The 20,899-nt window shown below is 40.6% G+C and overlaps 1 protein-coding gene across 6 annotated transcripts in view; it reads right to left on the reverse strand.

Annotated features, from left to right (window-relative positions):
• CEP112 (centrosomal protein 112) overlaps positions 1–16,118 on the reverse strand; it is a 185,644-nt gene extending 169,526 nt beyond the window's left edge. For 3 of the 6 annotated variants that reach the window (XR_012058608.1, XM_030287662.4, XM_030287661.4), the window contains exons 1-6: positions 15,924–16,084; positions 15,162–15,282; positions 14,048–14,238; positions 13,226–13,374; positions 7,770–7,860; positions 4,880–4,951 (exon numbers count right to left, since the gene is read on the reverse strand). Coding sequence is in view for 4 of the 6 variants with exons in the window: in XM_030287662.4 (XP_030143522.4) it covers positions 4,880–4,951; positions 7,770–7,860; positions 13,226–13,374; positions 14,048–14,238; positions 15,162–15,261 (603 nt within the window). In the remaining 2 variants the exon portion in view is untranslated. Of the gene's footprint in view, positions 1–4,879; positions 4,952–7,769; positions 7,861–13,225; positions 13,375–14,047; positions 14,239–15,161; positions 15,283–15,923 lie in introns of those variants that run through there. The other 3 variants (XM_072937069.1, XM_072937070.1, XM_072937071.1) reach the window with 3 other exon arrangements.
• Positions 16,119–20,899: the final 4,781 nt, after the last annotated feature.

Consider the following 20,899-nt stretch of genomic DNA (forward strand, 5'->3'; position numbering starts at 1 on the left):
TTAAATCTATGAATGCAAGTAATGAATGAAGCACTGACAAAAGTTGAAATGTTTTTCCCCAAAAGTAAGGACAGTGCAGAAAAAGCACAATTTTGAGCTTTAAGTACTTGCACAAGTCTCATCCTCATCAATTACATTCCATCCCTCAGGCTGAAAATATTGTCCAGTCCAGAAACTCCCACCAAAGCTTTGCTCTTTTGCTCAGAAAATACCACAACAATGACAACACTGAAGTCATAATTCCAAACTACCCCTCCAAAGCCCTGTTCCACTCTTTGGAAGATGCTTATCCAGGGATGGGTGCCCAACTGCAGCCTGTGTCAGTCCACTCACAGAATATTGTAAATATTAAGATGCAGGGAATAAAACCCCCACACGTGCATCTGCAGGCTCATTGCACATTCCCCCCTAAGCTTCATCAAAGAAAAAGAGGGATTGTTTTCAAAACAAGGATGGCAAAAACACACATGAAAGAGTTAAGAACACTTAAGACTTTGAAATGGTAAACAACTAAACTGAACCTTGCCCTAAATTCTTACTTTAATCTACCAAACCCAGTCAGCCAGCATGTTCCCTACAGAAATAACTGCTGAGTAGCTTCAGGAAATTTGAGTAAGGACATTCTTATCTAACATCATGATTTGTAGGGAAGTTCACTTCAATGCTGCTGTAGCAGCCTAAGTGGAAGGACATTAAAGCACATGAAGACTGTTTGTCAGCATGGAAGCAGAATTTATTTTTTGAAGTCGCTACACCACTTGGAGTTCACTGTGGGAAAATTTTTCCAGCACTGCTGCCCTCCAAGGCCACAACATATACAGTAGGTATGTTTATAGTAAGCAGCCAGACTGAGAAACCAAACAAAAGATAATCAAATGCCTTGTGCAGAAATGTTTGAGCTTAACTAGACTGGAAAGACACAGGCAGATGTGAGCCAAGCACACAGAGCAGGCACAGCATCCACTGCTGCTGCAGCCTCCCAGGAATTCCCAACACTCCATCCACTTAACCCTGTGTTATAACACTTTGCTCCAAGGGGGGAGAAAGGAACACGTCCACCAACCACGGAATTTTTTTTGGTCTCAGTCTTCTCAAACCTTTCCTAGGCAATCACATTTCCCAGGACAAGTTCTTCTGGGCAAGACTGAGCGTCCAGTCAGTCCCACATCACTTCTGGGCAAAGCTAAAGAGTTAATTCTTGTCCTGGCTGAATTCCAGCAATGAAAAATCGTGTTCTCACTGATTAAAATGCCCTTTGCTGTTTCCCCAGGGTGCAATCTCTTTGTGTGCTTTCTACCTAAAATGATGTGCTCAATTTCCTGGGATGTTTGAAAGAGATGCTTTGTCACCCCTAAAACTGGCTACAACTTGGTTACAAATGAAAGTGCTTCACAGGCTTCATGAAAGAGAGAGTGAGAGACAGGTGAGGTAAGAATTTGCAGGGGTTTAATTCATTGCTGTTCCTTTATGTAACTTAAATTTTTTTAATCCAAAAATTATGTTTGTCTAAAATCTAAAAAGCTCAGCTAAAGAAGAAAAAAAAAGGAAAAAAAGGCAGTTTCATTCCATTATCCAACAAGGTTCTTTTTCTGACACTACACATCTTTCACAATATTTAATTATTTCTGAGACATAAACAAGAGATATTCATCTTTCCTTCAGTTATGAAGTGCACTAGAGCTGCAGCAATATGCAGACATCTATTGACAGCTGTTGGTGAAATAAGACCACAGAATCACAGAAAAGTCTGGGCTGGAAAGAACCTTAAAGTTCTTCTCATTCCCCTAGCCCAGGTTACTTTTATTATACTCCAGAATGGCTGAAAAATGACAAATAGTTCAAAGTAAGAACATGACCAAAGATTACTGCTATTTATTTGTCTCAGCTCCTGTTTCTGCAGCTTTTCCCTTCAAACAGCCAAACAAAAGGATTTCTCCTTCTCTGCATTGCAAATGCAGCTTCAAGGCATGAACACCTGATAAAGGACAGTCGCCACAGCAGTTCAGATAAGAGCCAATACAGGCTAAGAAAAACACATTTTATAATGTATGTAAAATGAGTGTAAATTAGTATTCCATGTATGAAAGGCAAATTTATCACAATCAAAACTCAACTTTTTTGTCAAACATTTACTCATGCCTGATTAGAATCTAAAGAACTTAAATCATAAAATGTTTGATAGGGATAATCAGGAATGCTGCAAGGAAAAGGGGAAAATTCTTTTATTACTCACAAAAAGTAACAATATCAGCAAAGTAACACAACAGATCTACTTCTCCTGTAGAAGATGTTATTATTAAGAACAAATATCTGACCCTCCAGATTTGACCTCTCCCCTTACTAGAAAACTCATAAAAGCATTTCCCAAAACTTTCCACAGTATTTTTAATAATAATATTTAAAAAAAATTCTCAATCACTGATATAGGTATATCATAAAACCTGAAAACACATACAGAAAGTGACCTTAAAAATACAAAAGCTTTGAAGAAGAAGAAATTCAGAATATATTGAAGAAGCAGGAGGCTGACAGATAACAGTAAAATAAATTAACAATTTATAACTGGTCATTTCAATCCCAAGCTGGAGCAGTGAAGGCTCAGCAGCCCCTCACAGCTGGAAGACACCAGGGCTGTCTCACCAATGTGTGCACCTAGCTGGGTATTTGCAGATCCTTGGATAAAAGCATGCTCTCCATATAAACTTGCCTGAAATACTCACAACTTCCTAAAATCAGAGATTCTTACTGACAAAAATCCTTGTACAAAGACTCGTATAACCAAAAAAAAACCCAAGGAAAGTTTCAAAAGGTTTTCAAGACAACTGTTCTTCAGCCCAGGCAGCTCAAAGTGAAAGCCATTCTGAATCTCCTTTCCTATCTTCCCCCACTACTGAAGTATTTTTTGGGTCAAGGGTCTTCTGTATCTCAGGTGGGATCACTGTAAATTAAGTTTCCCAAACGGTTTGCAGCTGGGAGTAGCAATTAAAGGACAGCAAGATGCTCCCATGGCAATTTAAATGCTTGCAAATAACAGCAGCCACATCTGACACTCAAACCTTACAGATTCCAAGGGATCATTTAGTGGGGTTTTTTATTTTTAGCAGTGACATATTCTTTAAGTGTGACACTCCACTTAAAACTTCCTGACCCTTTCAGAAGCGACTGGAGGCCGTGATCCACAGCAGGGAAACGCTGCTCAGCACAACCCTTCACAGACCTCTCTTTTACAACCTCCAATCCCCTTTGTCAGGTAACTCCCAACAAGTCTTATCAGGCAATCAAAGTCTCTCATGAGCGACTTCTTTAATTACCATCCCTGGAGAGGAGACTTGAAAAACTGATTTATGTGCCACGGTAGCCAATTTGTTATCCAAGGGAGCTCCTGTATCAGCAGAGGATCATCACAGTTTAATACCCAGCCACTATCAGCACAACATGATTGCAAACTGGAATTTCAATTAGGAAAAGAAATAAAATACAAATAAAATGACAGAGATAAGAGATAAGCAGGCAGGCAGATTGACACTGATATAAAAATGCAGGATATAAAGAGATCCTTTGTCAGCATCAGTTGGTGTAATTTGTAAAATGGCCATGAGCAAGTTTTCCCCCTTAAAGCAGCTTAAAAAGCTCAAGGTATTACAGCTTTCTGCTCATATCATCCAAATGACAAATACAGCCCAAATATCCAACATCTGCAAATGATTGCACCTTTGTTTCAGGCACCTGCACAATGCTGACACTTTCACCCATCTCCACCCTCAGCTTGGGAAAAGCAAAAGAAACATCAAGAAGGACAGAAAACCATTAATATTGTCTGTTATCATTTCTGATTGCACTGAAGAGAACTTGGCCATCCATGAAAAACCTGGAGTGTAACAGGCAAGATTTTTAAATGCTGTCATATCCCTCTGGCCGGACTATTGTCAGTGTATTCCTACACTGTTGTGTACGAAGAATAAGGATCATTTGGCAGCTGATTAAAATGACAACATGAAAATATGTGATTATTTTTCAAAAAACAAGGCTAAACTATTTCATTAAACTCACTCTCATCATTCCTCTTTGGCTGCAACTCTGTGAGCTTTCAACCTGTGAGATTAAGCCAAAATAAGGAAGAAAGAAGAAACCTCCCTTTTAAAATCAAAGTGATCTTAATAAAACTAAATTGCTGTAAGGATATTAGTGCTAATGAAATAGGTTAAAGATTTGGTGGTACAAGTGAAAGCATTACAAAAAAGACAAAACAACACAATAGAAAAAATACATTAAAATACACCTAGAGAAAATCAGTACTTCCTTGTCTTCTTAGAATTATCATGGACTAATACCACAATTCCACAGAAAATACAACCAAGGGAATAAAGTCTTATAAGAGTAATAAATTTGAATTATTAAAAGGGAAAGGAAGAGGTGAACACACAGAAAAGCCTCCTTAACACTTTCAAAAGGAGGCACACTGACCACAAAAAACTGAGTTGTATTAATGACTTACAAATTCTGCTTTGGTTAAAAAACATAAACATAGAAAGCCAAACTCTTCTTTCATTTACACAAGTATAAATAAAAAATAAAGTTACAGAATCATCAAAAATTAGTCTGAATTTCTACCAGAGTAAGACTCTTGGTTTTGACCAACAGCCATTATTTGGCCTGATTTATGAGTGACCATATTAAATGTGTGAAGATTATTATTACTTAAAATTTCAATGTTTTCTTCTCATACATTCATAAATAACCTTTTCAAGCCTTAGCAACCCATTTCTGAAAGACTGATTCCCACACAAAGTTTTGCTGGCTAAGCTCAGAAAGCAAACTACACTACTGAGAAGTTCCCACTGCAAGTTAATAAATAAGTAAAGTACACAGTTCATTTTACCCCAAGATTCCAACTATTGAGTCGTGCTTCGAGGTCATCATCATCCAATGAAAATCTTTTGTGTTGATCATCCTGGAACATAAAAAAAGTCAAAGAAAATATCAGAATTGCTGGCAGATGGATAATTTAAAATTAAACTTCTTTGACTTGGCCATAGCTACAGTGCTCTTCCTAATATTGTCACAATATTTCTGACAGTTTTCACCTAAACAGCTCAGTTTCCAGAGGATACTGGGCTGACAAAGCAGTTCAGAGAATAAATTAGCCTAGCCCTCCACTTTAATGTTCTTCTTTATTTATTTCCAAAGCAATGGTCTCCTTTGTAGAGGTTGAATTTACTGAAAGACCCAAAATACTCAATTTTCAGGCATCTATTCATCTCCACAGTGCCTTTTCTGGGGCTAATGCAGAATTCAGAAATCACCTGATCAGCCTGCAAATAAGAAAGCAGATGTAAAAATGAAAGGAAACCACAGGAAGGCAGGGATGGTTATCAAAGCAGAGGACAGAGCAGCTACTGCCCAGCTCAGGGCTCTTCCCTGATTTCCAGCACCCAGCCAGGGCTGTGGTTATTGCTGCTGCAGGAAGTAACTGGGAATTGGCTCTCAGAAGAAAAGTTTTTCTTGTGGGATAACAGTAACACCAACATTTAATGGATCTAATAGGGAAAGCTGATACAGAACATTTTCCTTGGCCCAGATATTTAGAAAAACAACACTGAAGCCTGAATTACTTTGTGTCATGAAGTGAAGTTTGTGTATGCACCTATTCTTTAAATCCCATTTGTCACAAGCATCCAGTGACCAGAGCTTGGGCTGCTGCTAATCAACACTTGGTAGAGGCAGCTCTTAATGTTTCTTAAAGGAATCCCTGCTCCTCTACCTGGGCCTGAACCATGCCAGAACATCTGTGAAATCCCAAAACATCCCTGACAATGGAAGAAGGTATTGTTTGTTCCAGCCAGCCAAACATTATCAAACTGGCAAAGCAAGAGAGGATAGCTTCACTTAAAGGCCCTTTTAGAGCTGTAATCACAGGAGGAGCCAGTATATGGAGCTGAAGAGCAATGAAATGCACTGATTTGTCCAACACTGACCTGGAAGATGCAGCAGAGCCAGCAATAATAAAAAAAAAAAAAAAAAAAAAAAAAAAAAAAAACAACCTAAAAATAAATAAACCAAAGCAGCAAAACTCCCCTACAAAACTTTAAAGCCCCAAATCCAGGTTTCAAGTGAAGAATATAATTTTTTTTACAATAACTCTTCCACAAGGAATATTTCCTGAAGTAAAACAAACAGGAAGCCAATAAGGAGAAATGTAGTAAAGCCAGCATGTGCTTTTATTTCTGAATTTAAATTCCATTTGTATACATACAATCAACACACACATAAATACATTCACAGCAATCAGAGCCTAGAGTACAGACACTGATTTTTGCCCACGGAGCACCTGTAACCTGCCCTGATAAACCATCCTCTTGCTAATCCTCTATTCCAGATGCACAGCAGAACACAAATTTCCTCAGAAAGGAGCTTCCAGTTTATCCTATTTGCACTTCATGTCCTCATAAATCCTCAACTGTGCCCAGCTGCAATCTTTCTCAACTATTCCTCTGCTAGAATCAAAAATGAAGCGTGGGCAGAGCTGGAGGAACAAACAGGAAATTCAGTGTTCACGGAGGGGTGAGGGTTGCTCTAGGTGTGGTGAAGGACACTGCAAGGCCACAGAGCACATTTTGGAAGGTAAACAGCACATTTCTTGGTATCACACATTTGTCAGGAGTAATTGTCAGTGTAAAGCTTGCAATTATAATAAACAAAATCATTGAATATGTTGGACTAAAAGGGTTTCAGACAAAGCCTGTTCAATGCCCTTTCATCAGTCAAAATGCACGTTGTGGAAAGTCTGATGAAACAAACTGTCCAAAATTCACTCTTTCAGAGGTCAACCATCACTGAACAGAGCCAGAGGCATCTATGCAGTTTTCTTTAATCTGTTATTGCAAAATACAAGATGATGTCAATGCAGGCGTGTTGCCAAGCCCGGGGAAAACAATGCAGCAGACACTGAACGCACAACACTAGGCAGAGGTCAAGCATCAGGATGAACTGAGAGCATCCTACAAGAAATTCTTTTCCCCTGCAGAGGACAGATTTTGATGAGCTTTAGTCCTCCCTTGTTAGAACCCTGGTTACTGAGAATTTGAGACTTTCTGTGCTGGCAGGCACTGACCCCCAGGAGAACACTGCATTGACCCGAGGCTGTGGAGAAGCTTCCAAAATGGAATGGTGGAACTGGGATTGTGGGGGAGGAGTTTGGATAGAAGTGTGTGATATCACAGGGGGGAAAACTCAGAATTTAAGGGTTTAGAATATAGTAATATAGGTGGAGCACGATGGAGGTTTTAGGGCAGTAGCTGGTCCTACTTCTTCACCTTCTTCTCCATGGGGTTGGGTGGTTTTCTGTAACTGGATAAAAAAGTCTCCATTGCGGGCATGGGTGGTTGGTTATTGGGTTAAAAGTGAAAATAATTTAGGTGTCATTTCTGAATTGGACATTTTATCCTTAAAAGGCCTTGTATAGAGAGAGACAGGGCTCCGTTTTTAGTTTGTTAGAGTGAAGTGCTGCAGAACTCAGGGTTTGTGAGACTGTGACATAGATCAGAACTAATGAACATCTGAGTCCAAACAAGAAATACCCTCTAGCACATTTAATCCTGACCCTGGCAAAAAGAAGGAAAAAGCTCGACACTCCCTATCACTCCCTCCCAAATGTCTGCACCTTTACCAGGGATCATGACCCACACAGCTGGAAATAACAGATTTGCAGGGATATATAAAAGCAACTCAGGGAAAGCAGAGCTTTAGGACAAAAAGGAGAAGCATCTTACAGACAGTGCCGTGCCTAGGTCATCCTCATCTGTCCGGTGAGAAGAGCTCAGACAACGGGATATTACTGATGGCTTCTCACTGAGTCTTTCCCTGTTATTAATGACAGGAGGAAGCAGAAAGAAAAGAATTCATTTTCAGCAACTTGTGGCACAAAAAGGATGTTAATCACAGAATAGACTCGCCTAAAATATACACAAGAAAATAACTGTCAAGATGGAAAGATCAGAAAACAAAAAAACAACAGAGAAAAAAGAGAAAAATTTCATGTTAAAGGCAAACAATAGCCTTAATTGTTCCCTTAAAAAAACACTGCCATAAAACCCCACACCAAAAAACCCACTAGAAATATTGTGTACATGACAGGTCATTTAAAATTGTTCTTTGTTTTCCTTTTACTACATGACCCAACATATTCCAAAGGATTTTAGGATAAAGCCAAGCTAAGGAAAAACAATTGCTAAAAATATGAAACAACATAAGATGGAGACCAGTGACTCAGAGAAGAAAAAGGAATTAAGGTGATGGTCGGTTGCACCATAGGGGAGACTTTTAAGACCAAAAAAATAGGTTAGAACAAGGTAAATGATCCTATAACACACAAAGGGCAAGAACGACACACACAGCTCTGTACAAAGGCAGTGGCTTGAAAGGCCAAGGTGGAGAGGAACAAGTCACAAAGATTGTCTTGGTTTCATTTCATTTCTGTTTTATGGACTAAAGTGGAATTTATGGGGGATGGTAAAGCAATGCCCACAAGACAGGACACAAGCACAGCATGTCCAAGTGCTCTGTCCAGCAGAGGGATTTTCTGGAAAAGCTTTTGTTGTAAATAAAGCACCTGAGCAAAGGTGAAGAGAATTGAGCAGACAGGTGAAGAGAATTGTCACTGATGCACCTGGTCACAGACATTTCTCAGCCACACAACAGGGCAAAAAAGAACTAAATAAAGTAGAAGTTCTAAGCATTTATTACATGGGCTGATACAGCAAAAGTTCCAAAACAGTAGTGAAACACTCTTCAGCAAATACTCGACTGTCAGATCCACAGGTATTAAGGTAATTAAAAACTCCTGTTAGTCCCCTTCACCTTCCTATGACTGGCCATATTATATTAAAGTCAAACCAGAGCATTCAATACCTCCCTTCCTTTCCATCTGGCAGCAAATGAGATGGCTGCTATGCCAAAAAGACACTGAGATGAATGAAGTGTTTATGAACAGAACAACAACTGTTGGATGTACAATATAAACCAGTCACTTCTAGAGAGACAAACACAAAGTTTTCACGAAGCACAGGGCCCCAGCTTTCATCAGAACAGCAGGGAACAGAGAAATAGAACAACTGGGAGCCTACCTTCGCTTCCAGCACCAATAAATCCCATATAAACAACATGTATGGATGCACAATAACAATTACAAAGCAGTAAATAGTTTAGATAAGCAAAGTCTTAGGGGTAAAAAAGATCAAAAGGAATATGATAACACAACGACTGCCTCTTGCATTTCTTACCAAGATTTCATTTGAAACAAAATTACCTTTAATTAAAGGGAGATAAATCTTTGCCTGTGAGTAAATCTGCTCTTTCATCAGATTTCCTTTCTGAGTAATACTCAGGTTACCTAACAATGCAATAAAATTCCAATTGTTTAAAATGAGAGAAAACAGAATTCATGCCCTCGTCATTCAGAGATTCAGGAATATCAACAAATACACAAGCCAGCCCAAGCTACCTGTAATATTTTCAAATTCACCAAAGGGAGGGCAAAAGTCTAGAGGCATTCTTAGTCTGTATTTGCTCTTTGAAGAGGAGCTGAAAAGGAAGCTCCTTTACTTGATTGTACAAACAGAATTTGAAAAGATTTTTAAGGATGAATACAATATTTCTCACATCCAGTATGTACCACTTGTCCACTACTTTTTCCAGCCTCCTGCTAATGCAAGTCAGGCTCCAAAAAGCACAAGATTAATTCTTTTTCCTCCCACTGCAGGTGAGTGAAGGATGAGCAGAGCTTTGACATCAACCTGTGACCTCCTGCTTCAGCCCAAGCAGGGAGCTGGCACGGGAGGAGGCAGCAATTTGCTGCTAAGAAAGGAGATTGGTAAATATTCCTTCTAGGAACAAAGTGAGAGAAATTCACTGATTCTTCCAGGTCCAGCAGGACTACACACTAACCTTTAGCAATGTTTTCAGGCACACTCTGTAAACATAGAGTAGAATTTTCCTATAGGGTCAGAAAGCCCAGGTTTCTGTTCAAACCAATCTCAACTCTCAAACCAACCCTCTCGCATTTCAAAATAAAGCTGCACCTTTCCAGTCCCAGCTGGTTGGATTTATTCATCAACACCCCAGTTTGCAAGTAAGGTTTGTATATCTAAGGTTTTTATTCAGGCAGAAAAACAACTTCATATGGAAAAGTCAAAATTGTCCAACACAGAATTATCTGTATTGCAAGATAAAAATCACTATGAAAAGAATTTCTGTTTATTTGGGTCTTTGAAAGGAGAGAATCTTGAGATAAAGAACATCAAGCAGTTACTGAAACATGTCTCACTGACATTATCTATTTTGCCCTGAGAAAATGTTGTAGGAACTGAGTCATGCCTGGAATGCAAAATTTTCATCCAACTACACAAATTCCATGCCCATGGCTGCAGTTTTCCCAATGCACATTCAGAGGAGAGAGACAAATACAATGGAACTCGGTCACCATCTGCTGGCTCTCCCTACAAACTGCACATCCAGAAATATTTAATAAATTGCATTTTTACCTGCACTGATTGCTCATCCAAAATTGTAAATACAAACAAAACCAGGATCTATATCTTGGATATAGGTAATATCTTAACGTGGTCATATTTAGGTAAATATTAAATATGTAAATATTTTTTATTTTTCAAAACACAACAGCTGAAATATTTCTCTTCAGTATTTTTCTGCAAAACTTGCAGGAAAATTAAGTTTCTTATTGCAGTGAAGATTAATTTATATAATCTACAGAACTATCAACATTTTCCAACACAAATTCAGATTTCCTTAGACACAATCCTAATCTTGGTCCAAGCATATACTGACAGAGCTGTGCCTGTACAGCTGATTTTTAATTGCTTTAAACCAGTAACATTATTCAATTACATTTACTTGTTCCTTCTGGTATGGAATAATTTGCAGTCCAGGGAATAATTTGCAGTGCAGGTCTCCAGAGAACTCAGTAGAGTCTTGGGAACCACACTAATCACCAAAGTAGGTATTGCTTCATTCCCACAGGATAAAGGGGGAAAAGTGAAATAAAGCTTCACTACACCAAAAATTAGTTTGGCAACTTTGATAGGCCAAGCTGAATCTTAGGTTCAGACACAGAGTGGGAAATGACATCAAATTCCCAGTATTCTACTATAAACCAGGTAGAAAAGAGATAAAAACTATGGCAAAGAAGGGAGGGAATAGGTGGAACTGCACCTCAAGCAGGGACCAGCCCCAGTGGGATGAAGAGAGAGGAATACACAAATCCCACCCCAGCTGACAGCATAAATCAGGAATTCAGAGTAATGAGGTGTATTTCTATACCACAAACATGGCCTTGCAGAGACAGCAGTGTGCTAAATTGGGCCTAAGAGGGGAGAGCTGTGCTGATATATTTTTATTGCTTTTAACACCCAGAGTGACACTTGGACTTGATGATGCTGTTCCCAGGGACTGACATCACCTGGTAGGACCCAGGCCAGGTATCTTGACATGGCACAACAGTAACAAAAATTTTTCCAAAGTCTCAAAAAACATTTCTAAAACATTATATATTCCTTGTTTTCATAATGTCAAATCTATTTTTTTTAATTAAGAGTATCTGAACAGCTCCTCTTAACAATTTTCTGTATCTATCTGAAACTAAACTTGAAAATGTATTTCTAACACAATGAAACCAAACCAGAATAATTCCTTTTCCAGTGAATTCTCTGTATCATCAAGCCCAAATCAGTAATATCACAACTCAACTGGAAATTCTCCGTTGTCTGTCTCTGGTTCTTAAACCACAAGTCTGTTATCAAAACCACAGGTTCTTATCAGAGCATGAATGCAAGCAGCCAGAAGAGCCCCTAATCCTCAAGAAAAGGAGGTTACAGAGACCTCAGACATAAGAGCAACTTTTGAAATGATTGTTAGAATTACACACAGTTAATGGATACAGAAGAGTTTCACGATACTCAATATTAATGTGATTTAACTTGCAAGTCTCCATCTGACATTTATCCAAACCACTGCTGAAAAACTAAAAACATGATTGAAAAATTATGATAAACAGCATAAATATCAGTGTGCCTACAAAAGAACAGCTAATGGTGGCAACTTATGGAAGATATAAGTGAAGACATGAAAAAAGCACCGGACTTCTGAAACTAAACTTGAAAATGTATTTCTAACACAATGAAACGAAACCAGAAGCAGAGCAAACACTCACTTCCTCTTGCACAGTACCTACTGAGCTTTGACTAATATTCACTCCATGTCTAAGAGTGCTTCCTTCAACAAGGATTTCAGAGAGGTTAAATATTAATGAGACTTTAAATGGGCAAACAAGAGGAAATTCCATCCATGACTGAAATGCAGCCACATAAAGAACAAAAAGAAACACAGATCTTGATAATCAGCACGAAGTTGCACTATGTAAGAAAATCGAGAAAATAAATACTTAAGAACAGCAGATTAAACTAGAATTAACCTAAAATTCCCACAGATTAGGACAGAATAGGGCTGAAGTTTTCCAAGTGTCCAAATGACCAGCTTGTCACTCCTTCAATACTGCAGGGACATCTTTCTAAGCCAACACAAAAATGAGCCTTAATAACAACACATTTCACCCTTTTTCCCTCCTTTAAACAGCTCTATTCTCAGATGACTGGGACTGAGGATGCAGTTTAAGATCACTGGCTGCTGCAAATCAAAGAGCTTAATCTCACTCAGCAAAACTTGCTTATCTGCAAGGAGCCACTATTCCATTTCCTCTAAAAAAAACCTGTGAGCAACAGTCATAGAACAACCTCTAAATTTACCATCTGTATGCTTGTCTGTATTTCAAATCTATAAGGAAAAAAGCCATTAAAAATCATTTGATAAAACAGCTGCTTTCAGCATCATGGCCTTAGACTACAGATGTAGGCTTTGATTTTCCATGTTAAGTGTCCGGAACTGAAAGAAGGAGAACAACAGGAAGAGAAAGAGGATGGGGATGGGACAGGGAAAGAGATGTAAAGAAGTCAGAGAAGAAGACATAATGGAGAAAAGTAAGAACAGAGCAGTCTAGAAGTTCTCATTACATTGAAGCTCTTACCAGAGTTTCTGTCTGTAAAGACTGATGGTGGGTCCATGAGGGAGTGCAATAAATTCATACAAACTGATACAACCAGAGCTTATGTCTATTAATACAAATCAAACACTGCTAAAGCAAGGACAGAGACCTTACCCATGTGCAGGAATTGTTGCTGAAGATGAGTCTTCCACAGAGGAAACATTACTGTCCTGGTTTCCCAGCTCTCCCACCATCCACTCAGGTAAGCAGTCAGAGCGGCCGTTCCGAACCTTTGGTGAACTTGGTTCATCAAAATAAACTGACTACAATGAGAACAAATGCAAAATCAACATAAGAATATATTTACACTTTCTTCACATCCTTAATGTCATTTCTTGCAGGACTGTCTGCAGTACAGTCACTCCTTTTCCAGTGAGGTGTGCAAATGCCATCTTCCCAACCCATGGGAATTCATGGCAACAGTGTAAATATTTTCCAATACTTCTTACAGGATGGGTCATTTTAGCAAAAATTGGCATTGTTATGTCATTGAAGATGATGTGAAGGCTTGACACAGCATATTCAGTTCTTCAGAAACCAAACTGCAACTTTAACAATGTCTGTGTGAGTTCTGTAGTATTCTCAGGCTACTAAAGTCACCAACTTTAAGAATAATTTTCCTTTCACAAGAGCTATCTACTGATTAGGACAAAATAAAGCCTCAAGGGCTTTTTTATTACATTTTTTCCAAAGAACTGGAAAAAGACTACCTTTCTGTTCCTTCAAACAACTATTTTCATAAGCCTTCTAGCCAGAATTTTGAAGATACAAGTCTCAAGAAGTTTTGCCCATTGAAAGGTTTTCCCAACATCAATTACAAGAAATGCCTTTATTTATCACACAAGTTCCACTCAACCCATTCAGAATCATTTGTGATGGAAAAGCAATTCCAGGATACATTTCAGCAGGTCTGTCTCATAAAGAAATGACACTCACCATGTAGGCAGGCAAAGTTTTCAGCATTCCCTCCTCTGGTTTCTGGCTGAAGGGCCCATTCAGAACTCCTCTCTGCAGCATGTGGAGCAGCAGCTTTGCATACAAGTTTCGATTCTCCCTTCCCACTATTCCTATGCCCGCTGCCAAAGGCTTGCAGAGTTTTTTAATCCATAGTGAGCATCTTTTTCTTTCTGAAAATACAGATATATGTGGTCACTATACATTTTCAGAGCAAATCAAACATGTGCAGAAAACAGAAGCCATCACTGGTCACCAATTTTGTACGTTTCTCCCTTCTACACCAAAGTTTAAAACAAAACAAATTCCCGAATGACCAAACCAAATAAAAGAAATGGTTAAATACTTAGGAAAAAAAAAAAAAGTCTTTAACAATGATTCAAATTTACATATTGCACAAACATTTTCTATAAATTCATGCTTACCAAAAGTTTACATAACTTTTGGAAACAGCATGGAATTGGAAACACCAGGAATTCTGCACTCATTGCAAGAGCTGCCATAAACTACAACTTACAGCTTGCACAAGCATTAATACTTTAAATACAGAATAAATCTTCATCTATTTAAAAAATAAATCTCTATTTACACAAGCTTTGCTATCTAAGAAGGAAATTATTCATTTAGTTAAATGTTTACACATAAAGCTCTTAATTTGTAGGGTTTGTGCCTTTAATAATAACCAGCTTGTTGTAAAAATTAGATTTATGTAACACTATTTATTAGTCAATGTTCCTATTACTACACATTCCTGAACAAATGTTAACAACTTTATAATTTAAAAATATTTGCTATCTCGAAAACAATACCCTTTAAAATATTTTTGTTTCTACTGAACTAGGTTTTTAAAGACAGATGTTAATATATTGTAAATGTGCAAAAGCACACTTACATCATAAAAACAAGACAGATAAGGTCAAACAATTGCAGTAGACACCTAAAACATCCAACTTTATCAGTTGTGCAAACCCCCATCAAAACTCTACCTTGTAATGTCAGAGATTAAGTGCCTGGTTAAATTAAGTGATACAACTACACACATAACTACCCCAGGACTTTGTTATTAGTGTTTAAATGAACATTTTACCATCTGTACCTGAACTATGCGGCAGGTTAAGGACATAGGGCTTCATAGCCACGACACAGCGATCTAATTCCGCATCCAGTTTTTCCTTTATTTCATCTTCACTGCTCATTTTGAAAGCACACAAGGTAACCTGCGAAATTAATGCCATTGATGTAGGAAAGGTCAAATACTGTTTTGAGACTGTTTTGCGTCAGTCTCTCTTCATCTTAAGCCACACAAAGATGTGGTTGGAACATGCGGGAAGTGCAACTAGATGCGTTATGTTGAAATAAGCACAAACCTAAGACAGATTCTTTGTAAATAACAGGTTCTCAGTGTGATCTACAAGAATGTGCTTGTTTAGATTTGAAACGGAATAGCCAACCACACAATAAATATATTCATTACACCCAATTTGTACAAAACACCTCAAGGCGTTTGTGTGATACCGCATTCCTAACTTGGTATTCCTCAGAATTTGAGAGTGTTTTTTTTTTTAAAGAAGAAGGCGGAGAAAGCAGGGAAAGCAGCAAGTAGAGCGATAGTTACAAGTAACAGAAGCGCACCGCTGCCAGGACTGTTATTCAGCAGCAGCAGCAGGGCACAGAGCAGCGCTCCTCGCTGCCCGGCGGAGCGGCCCTGCCCGGCACACCCAGCACTGACCGCGCCGCTCGCTGCCGGCGGAGCCGCACCCCGGGCCCGCCCCAGCGCCCTTCCCGGCCGTGCCCCGGCCCGGGGCGCACACCCGTGTCCCCGGCAGCCCGCCCTGCCCGGCCGGCCCTGCCCCGTTACCTCGGGGGCTGCGGGTCGCGGCCGCGGCGGGGGGAGCCCGAACGTTCAAACCGGCCCCGCTCCCGGCGGCCCCGGCCCGGCCCCGCGCGTTTCCGTTTCCGCGGTGACCGGGGCTGGCCCGGGCGGCCTCGGGCGGGGATGGAAGCTGCGAGCACAGCCCGCAGGGGCTGGGCAGGTGTTCCCCCCAGGAACGGGGAAGCTCTTGGGAGTGAGGGTGCGAGGAAGGTGCTGGAGGGGCACCGCGGAAACGCCTCACAGCTGTGAGAGGCACTGGGCTCTTCCCTCTGCTGACCGGGAGCAGGAGCCAGGGCACGGCTGGAGCTGTGCCAGGGTTAGGTTGGATTTTAAAAGGTTCTTCCCTCAGAGGGTGCTGGCACTGCTCAGGCTCCCCAGGGCATGGAGCTCCAGGAGCGTTTGGACAGCGCTGCCAGGGATGCCCAGGGTGGGATTGTTGGGGGATCTGGGCAGGGACAGGGGCTGAACTCGACGATCTTTCCAGCTCAGGATATTCTGTGATTCCTGCCCGAAGTGATGGATGTCACCGCCGCCCAGCAGTGCGGCCATGGCTGCTCCCAGCGCTCTCCTCCAGATTCCCTGTGTAGATGGCTCTGGATCCGCTCAGTCACGCCCGGCAAACGCCTCAGGAGTGCCCAGCAGAGCCTCGGGGAGCTCCAGGGGAGAAACGGGAGATGCGAGTGCAGAGCCTGCGCCTGGCTGTGGCACAAACGCGGCTGGGTGGAGAAGGGATGGAGAGCCCTCCTTGGGAGGACTCGGGTGGGTGTCGGTGGCTGCGGAGCTCGGCGAGCCCCGGCCGTGCCCCGGGCTCTGAGCCCGGCAGGGCAGCGGGGGGTTCTGCCCCCTGCCCCGGGTGAGCCCCACCTGCAGCGCTGCCCCAGCCCTGCCCAGCACAGCGAGCACTGGAGCTGCTGCAGGGCCCGAGGAGGCTCCGGGATGGTCCCAGGGCTGGAGCCCCTCTGGAGCCAGGCTGGCAGAGCTGGGGGGGCTCACCTGGGCAGGAGAAGGATCCAGGGAAAGCTCAGAGCCCTTCCAGGGGCTAAAGGGCCTCCGGGAGAGCTGGAGAGGGACTGGGAACAAGGGATGGAGGGACAGGACACAGGGAATGGCTCCCACTGCCAGGGGGCAGGGATGGATGGGAGATTGGGAAGGAATTCCTGGTTGTGAGGGTGGGCACACCCTGGCACAGGTGCCCAGAGCAGCTGTGGCTGCCCCTGGATCCCTGGCAGTGCCCAAGGCCAGGCTGGACAGGGCTTGGAACAGCCTGGGACAGTGGAAGTGTCCCTGCCCATGGCACAGGGTAGAATGGGATGCGCTTTAAGGTCTCTTCCAACTCAATTCTACGATTCTGTGCTGAATTTAATGGGATTGGTCCAGGTCCTTGATATGCAGGGGATGGACCTGGTGCCTTGTGAGTACAGGAGAGCTGGGACTGGAAAAGGGGGGGTACAGCAGCAGTGGGGGACAAGCCCAGGTTCTTTGTGATGTGGTTTTATTACTGCTAGCTGGATATTGGCTGTGTCTGTTTTTGTAACTTCATTATGATCAATATTTAGGGGAAAAATGTTTCTATTCATAGCTTAGTGAGAAATATTTGGCACTCTGAAGTTAAAGGTCAATAAATCAGAAGTAGCTTTTGAGCCTGAGCAGTGGGGGCTGGGTGCCAGATATATGAGTGGGTAAAATGAGAATGAAATTTTAGGAGATGCTTCAATAGTTGCAGAGCCAATTTTATTCAATTTTATTTTTATTTGTTTCTGACTAAGATCTGTTCAAGTATATTCTTATAGGTAATAGAGTGGGTTTGTGCTTTAAATCATTAAATATGCTCCATATTGCTGATGGTTTCTGGGTTGTTCATGTCCTATCCCAAGGACAGAGAGCATGAGGGGGTGTTGTGGAATAGAAGAAGTTCGGAGCACACACCTGACACTTCTGCACAAAAACCATGGGTTGTACTTGTTTTGTAGCCATTTCGAGAAAACCATCAATTAATCCAAAAGAATTAGAGAAATCTTCCAGCTGTTCAATCTCTTCTGGAGTGAATGAAGTGATTGTGTGTCTGTATGATCCCAAATAAACCCTCTGACCTCTTTGATTCATACATTTCTCTTTCCCCAAAATCTGTCATGGGCTTTGCTCTGTGCGTAGCATCTAAAGCGCTTTTATCTCGAGCAAACAAACTCTTCAACACTTCTGAGTTTGATGCAGATGCACATGCAGATCAAACAAGAAACCCTTACATGTACAGTAGGAAATTGGCTGTTTTCTTTGATTTCTCAGCTAATCTTCAGCAGGAATGATTCAGTGTTAGGGCTCATTGGGTGATAGCTCTGACAGCTACACTGGGGCCTCCTCAGAGTGCCTTAAACCCACATTTGCACAGAAGCAGTGCAAAAATCAGTGAAGGAGTATTTCAACCACAGTAGAATCTCAAGAGTACATTACAAGGATGATTTATTATCTTGAAAATCCAAATTTAAAATAGTTGTCATTTGATATGTATTGGAACATGGGACACTTTTCATCTGTGTTAAATCCATGGTAGTTCCTTGCAGCAGACTAAGCTGTGTTTCTTCACGTTACCTTCAGATTTGAATATATCTTTGTTCTACTCATCACAAAGTACTTTGAAAAACTGAATTTGCTGGAACATGATCAAAAAGAACACAAGGCCAAGCAAAATCAATGATTGCAACCACTACTCCAGGAGAAATTTCCTGAGGGAATAGAATAGATCCAGTTTCTGGGTCTGCTTCCTAAGGCAGACCCACTACCAGGGTGGCCAGAGAGCTTGGAGCCTACCTGAACTGATTTGATAATTGCATAACTTCTGTCCAAAAAAAAAAAAAAAAAAAAAAAAAAAAACAGAAAGAAAAACAAAAGGTTGAGGAAATAACTGAGGATTTGCCTCCATCCAAAGCTGCAGCCTGGACATGAGGAGCACTGATGTGCCCTGACCCTCCTGAGGAGATCACTGTAGACACTGATACAGAGCACAAAGATATCCCAACCAGAATACAGAACAAATTATCAATTTGAATTGTAAAAATACAGTCGTTTAAGCAAAACATATTCAGTACTTTTTTTTTCACTACATTTTACCACGTTCTCTTACCTCTTTAACTGCCTCAGCAGGTTGCCACAAGTAACATGAGCACGGCTTATGGTATTTTTTAAAACATCTCAAAAATAGAGAAAAAAGAAAAAAAAGCAGGCAGGTCTCACTGCCTCATGCCAGCTTCTGGAACACTTCGAGTTGCAAGGCATTATTTTTCAACCCTTCTGAGCAAATCTTTCATGTCTGGAAAGTTGTGATTCACAAATACCTCACCACTTCAAAGAGTTAACAGGTCACAGATTTTTTTTTTTCCCTCCCTCTTCTTGCTTCAGGATAGTATATAACAAACTCAGCATGTGAAGATTGGCTCCTAAGGGTGATGCTTTCAAGTATTCCAGTGCTCCACATCCAGTGAGGAAGCAGGGCCAGCTGATTTGTTCTGTCATTATCCTGCTGCATGGGTAACTAGAACTGGGAAAATTTCCTTAGAAAAAACCCTCAGTTTTCCTGGGGCAGCTGTTTTTTTTGTGCAAAACATAAGTCATTTCAGGGGCAAGCTGCATTTGGGTGGCAGTGAATGCTGAGTTTCCTTACGCCAACTTCACAGGGTTTGTTGTGACACACGAGTTAATATTAAACCGTGTTTGGTATCTCAGCAACTGTCCTGAACATCCTGATCCCAGAGATGGATCCACACACATTTAGACTGGATTTCCAAATTAATTGGCTCCTGCCAGCTGAGCTATGTATGTGTTAGAAGGAGTTCTGGTTATCTTGGCCTGCAAACTTCATTTGAGGATCCCACCTAAACGTGTTCAACCAAAATATGGCACATGCTACACCAACAAAATACCCACTGCAGCTGCCAGCATTGTCTCTGCATTAGAGAATTAAATTGTTGCTGAGTACAAAGTACTAAATACTTAATAAAGCTGCCTCAATCTCTCCTTAAAAATAGGAAGCATAAGGACAAATTATGTCATACTATTAAAATATTCATATGCAGCAAAAAAAAAAAAAAAAAAAAGGAGAGAAAAGATTATTAGAGTATGTTTATAGAGTTCTTTAATGGCAGCTCTGCCATCTTACAAGTAGCTTGTTCTTAATGTTAAATGGTCCTTTTAAAAGTTCTGCAGTGGATTATTACTTACTGTGGAGCTTGTGCTTTTTATCAAAGAAAAGGCTTTTAAACTGCAGAGGGAACTTTGTATGACTCATGACAATTTATTGTAAGTGTACCACAAATATTTCTCTATCACTTTCTAGTATGTTGAAATTATAATTACTTTTTCTGAATGAAAATACAGACATAAGCACAAAACTTGCCAAACTGGATCATACCAGTAAGCTGCCTGTATCATAAATCAAATTAAAAGTACAGTTTACTTCAGAGCTACTTAATGATCAGAGATCAGAACTGTTGCTCAATGGTGTACATTTCTCTTTTAAATACAAAAAAAAAAAACCAAAAAAAAACAAAACCAAAAACACAAACCAAAACTGAAGCAATTATATTGTGTAATATTGAAACAGAGGTAAAAATTAACAGTGGTTTAGAACAGTTCCAGGTGAAGTTAAATCTCTAAAATGCAAATAGTCTTACTAACTGAAGCAATTTTTTTTTTAGAAATATTAAAACCCCCTTTATCTGATGCTGTTGATGTTTAAATCATAGTTGGATTCTTGGCTTTTAAACTCATTTGGAATCTCAGTCTTTCTACTTACGTAAATTCTGGAAAATCCCAGGCTCATGACCTTCTGTCTATCTATAATTAAAGGTCCACTCCCTGTCACAGGGGAGTGGTAATGGAATCAGAACCCAGTAATTACTAATGATTAAGGGCTCTTGCTATAAATCATCTGATTGATGATTAGGTAATATTAAATAAGAACACAGTAG

Source organism: Taeniopygia guttata, chromosome 18 (assembly GCF_048771995.1).
Source record: "Taeniopygia guttata chromosome 18, bTaeGut7.mat, whole genome shotgun sequence".
Taxonomy (NCBI): domain Eukaryota; kingdom Metazoa; phylum Chordata; class Aves; order Passeriformes; family Estrildidae; genus Taeniopygia; species Taeniopygia guttata.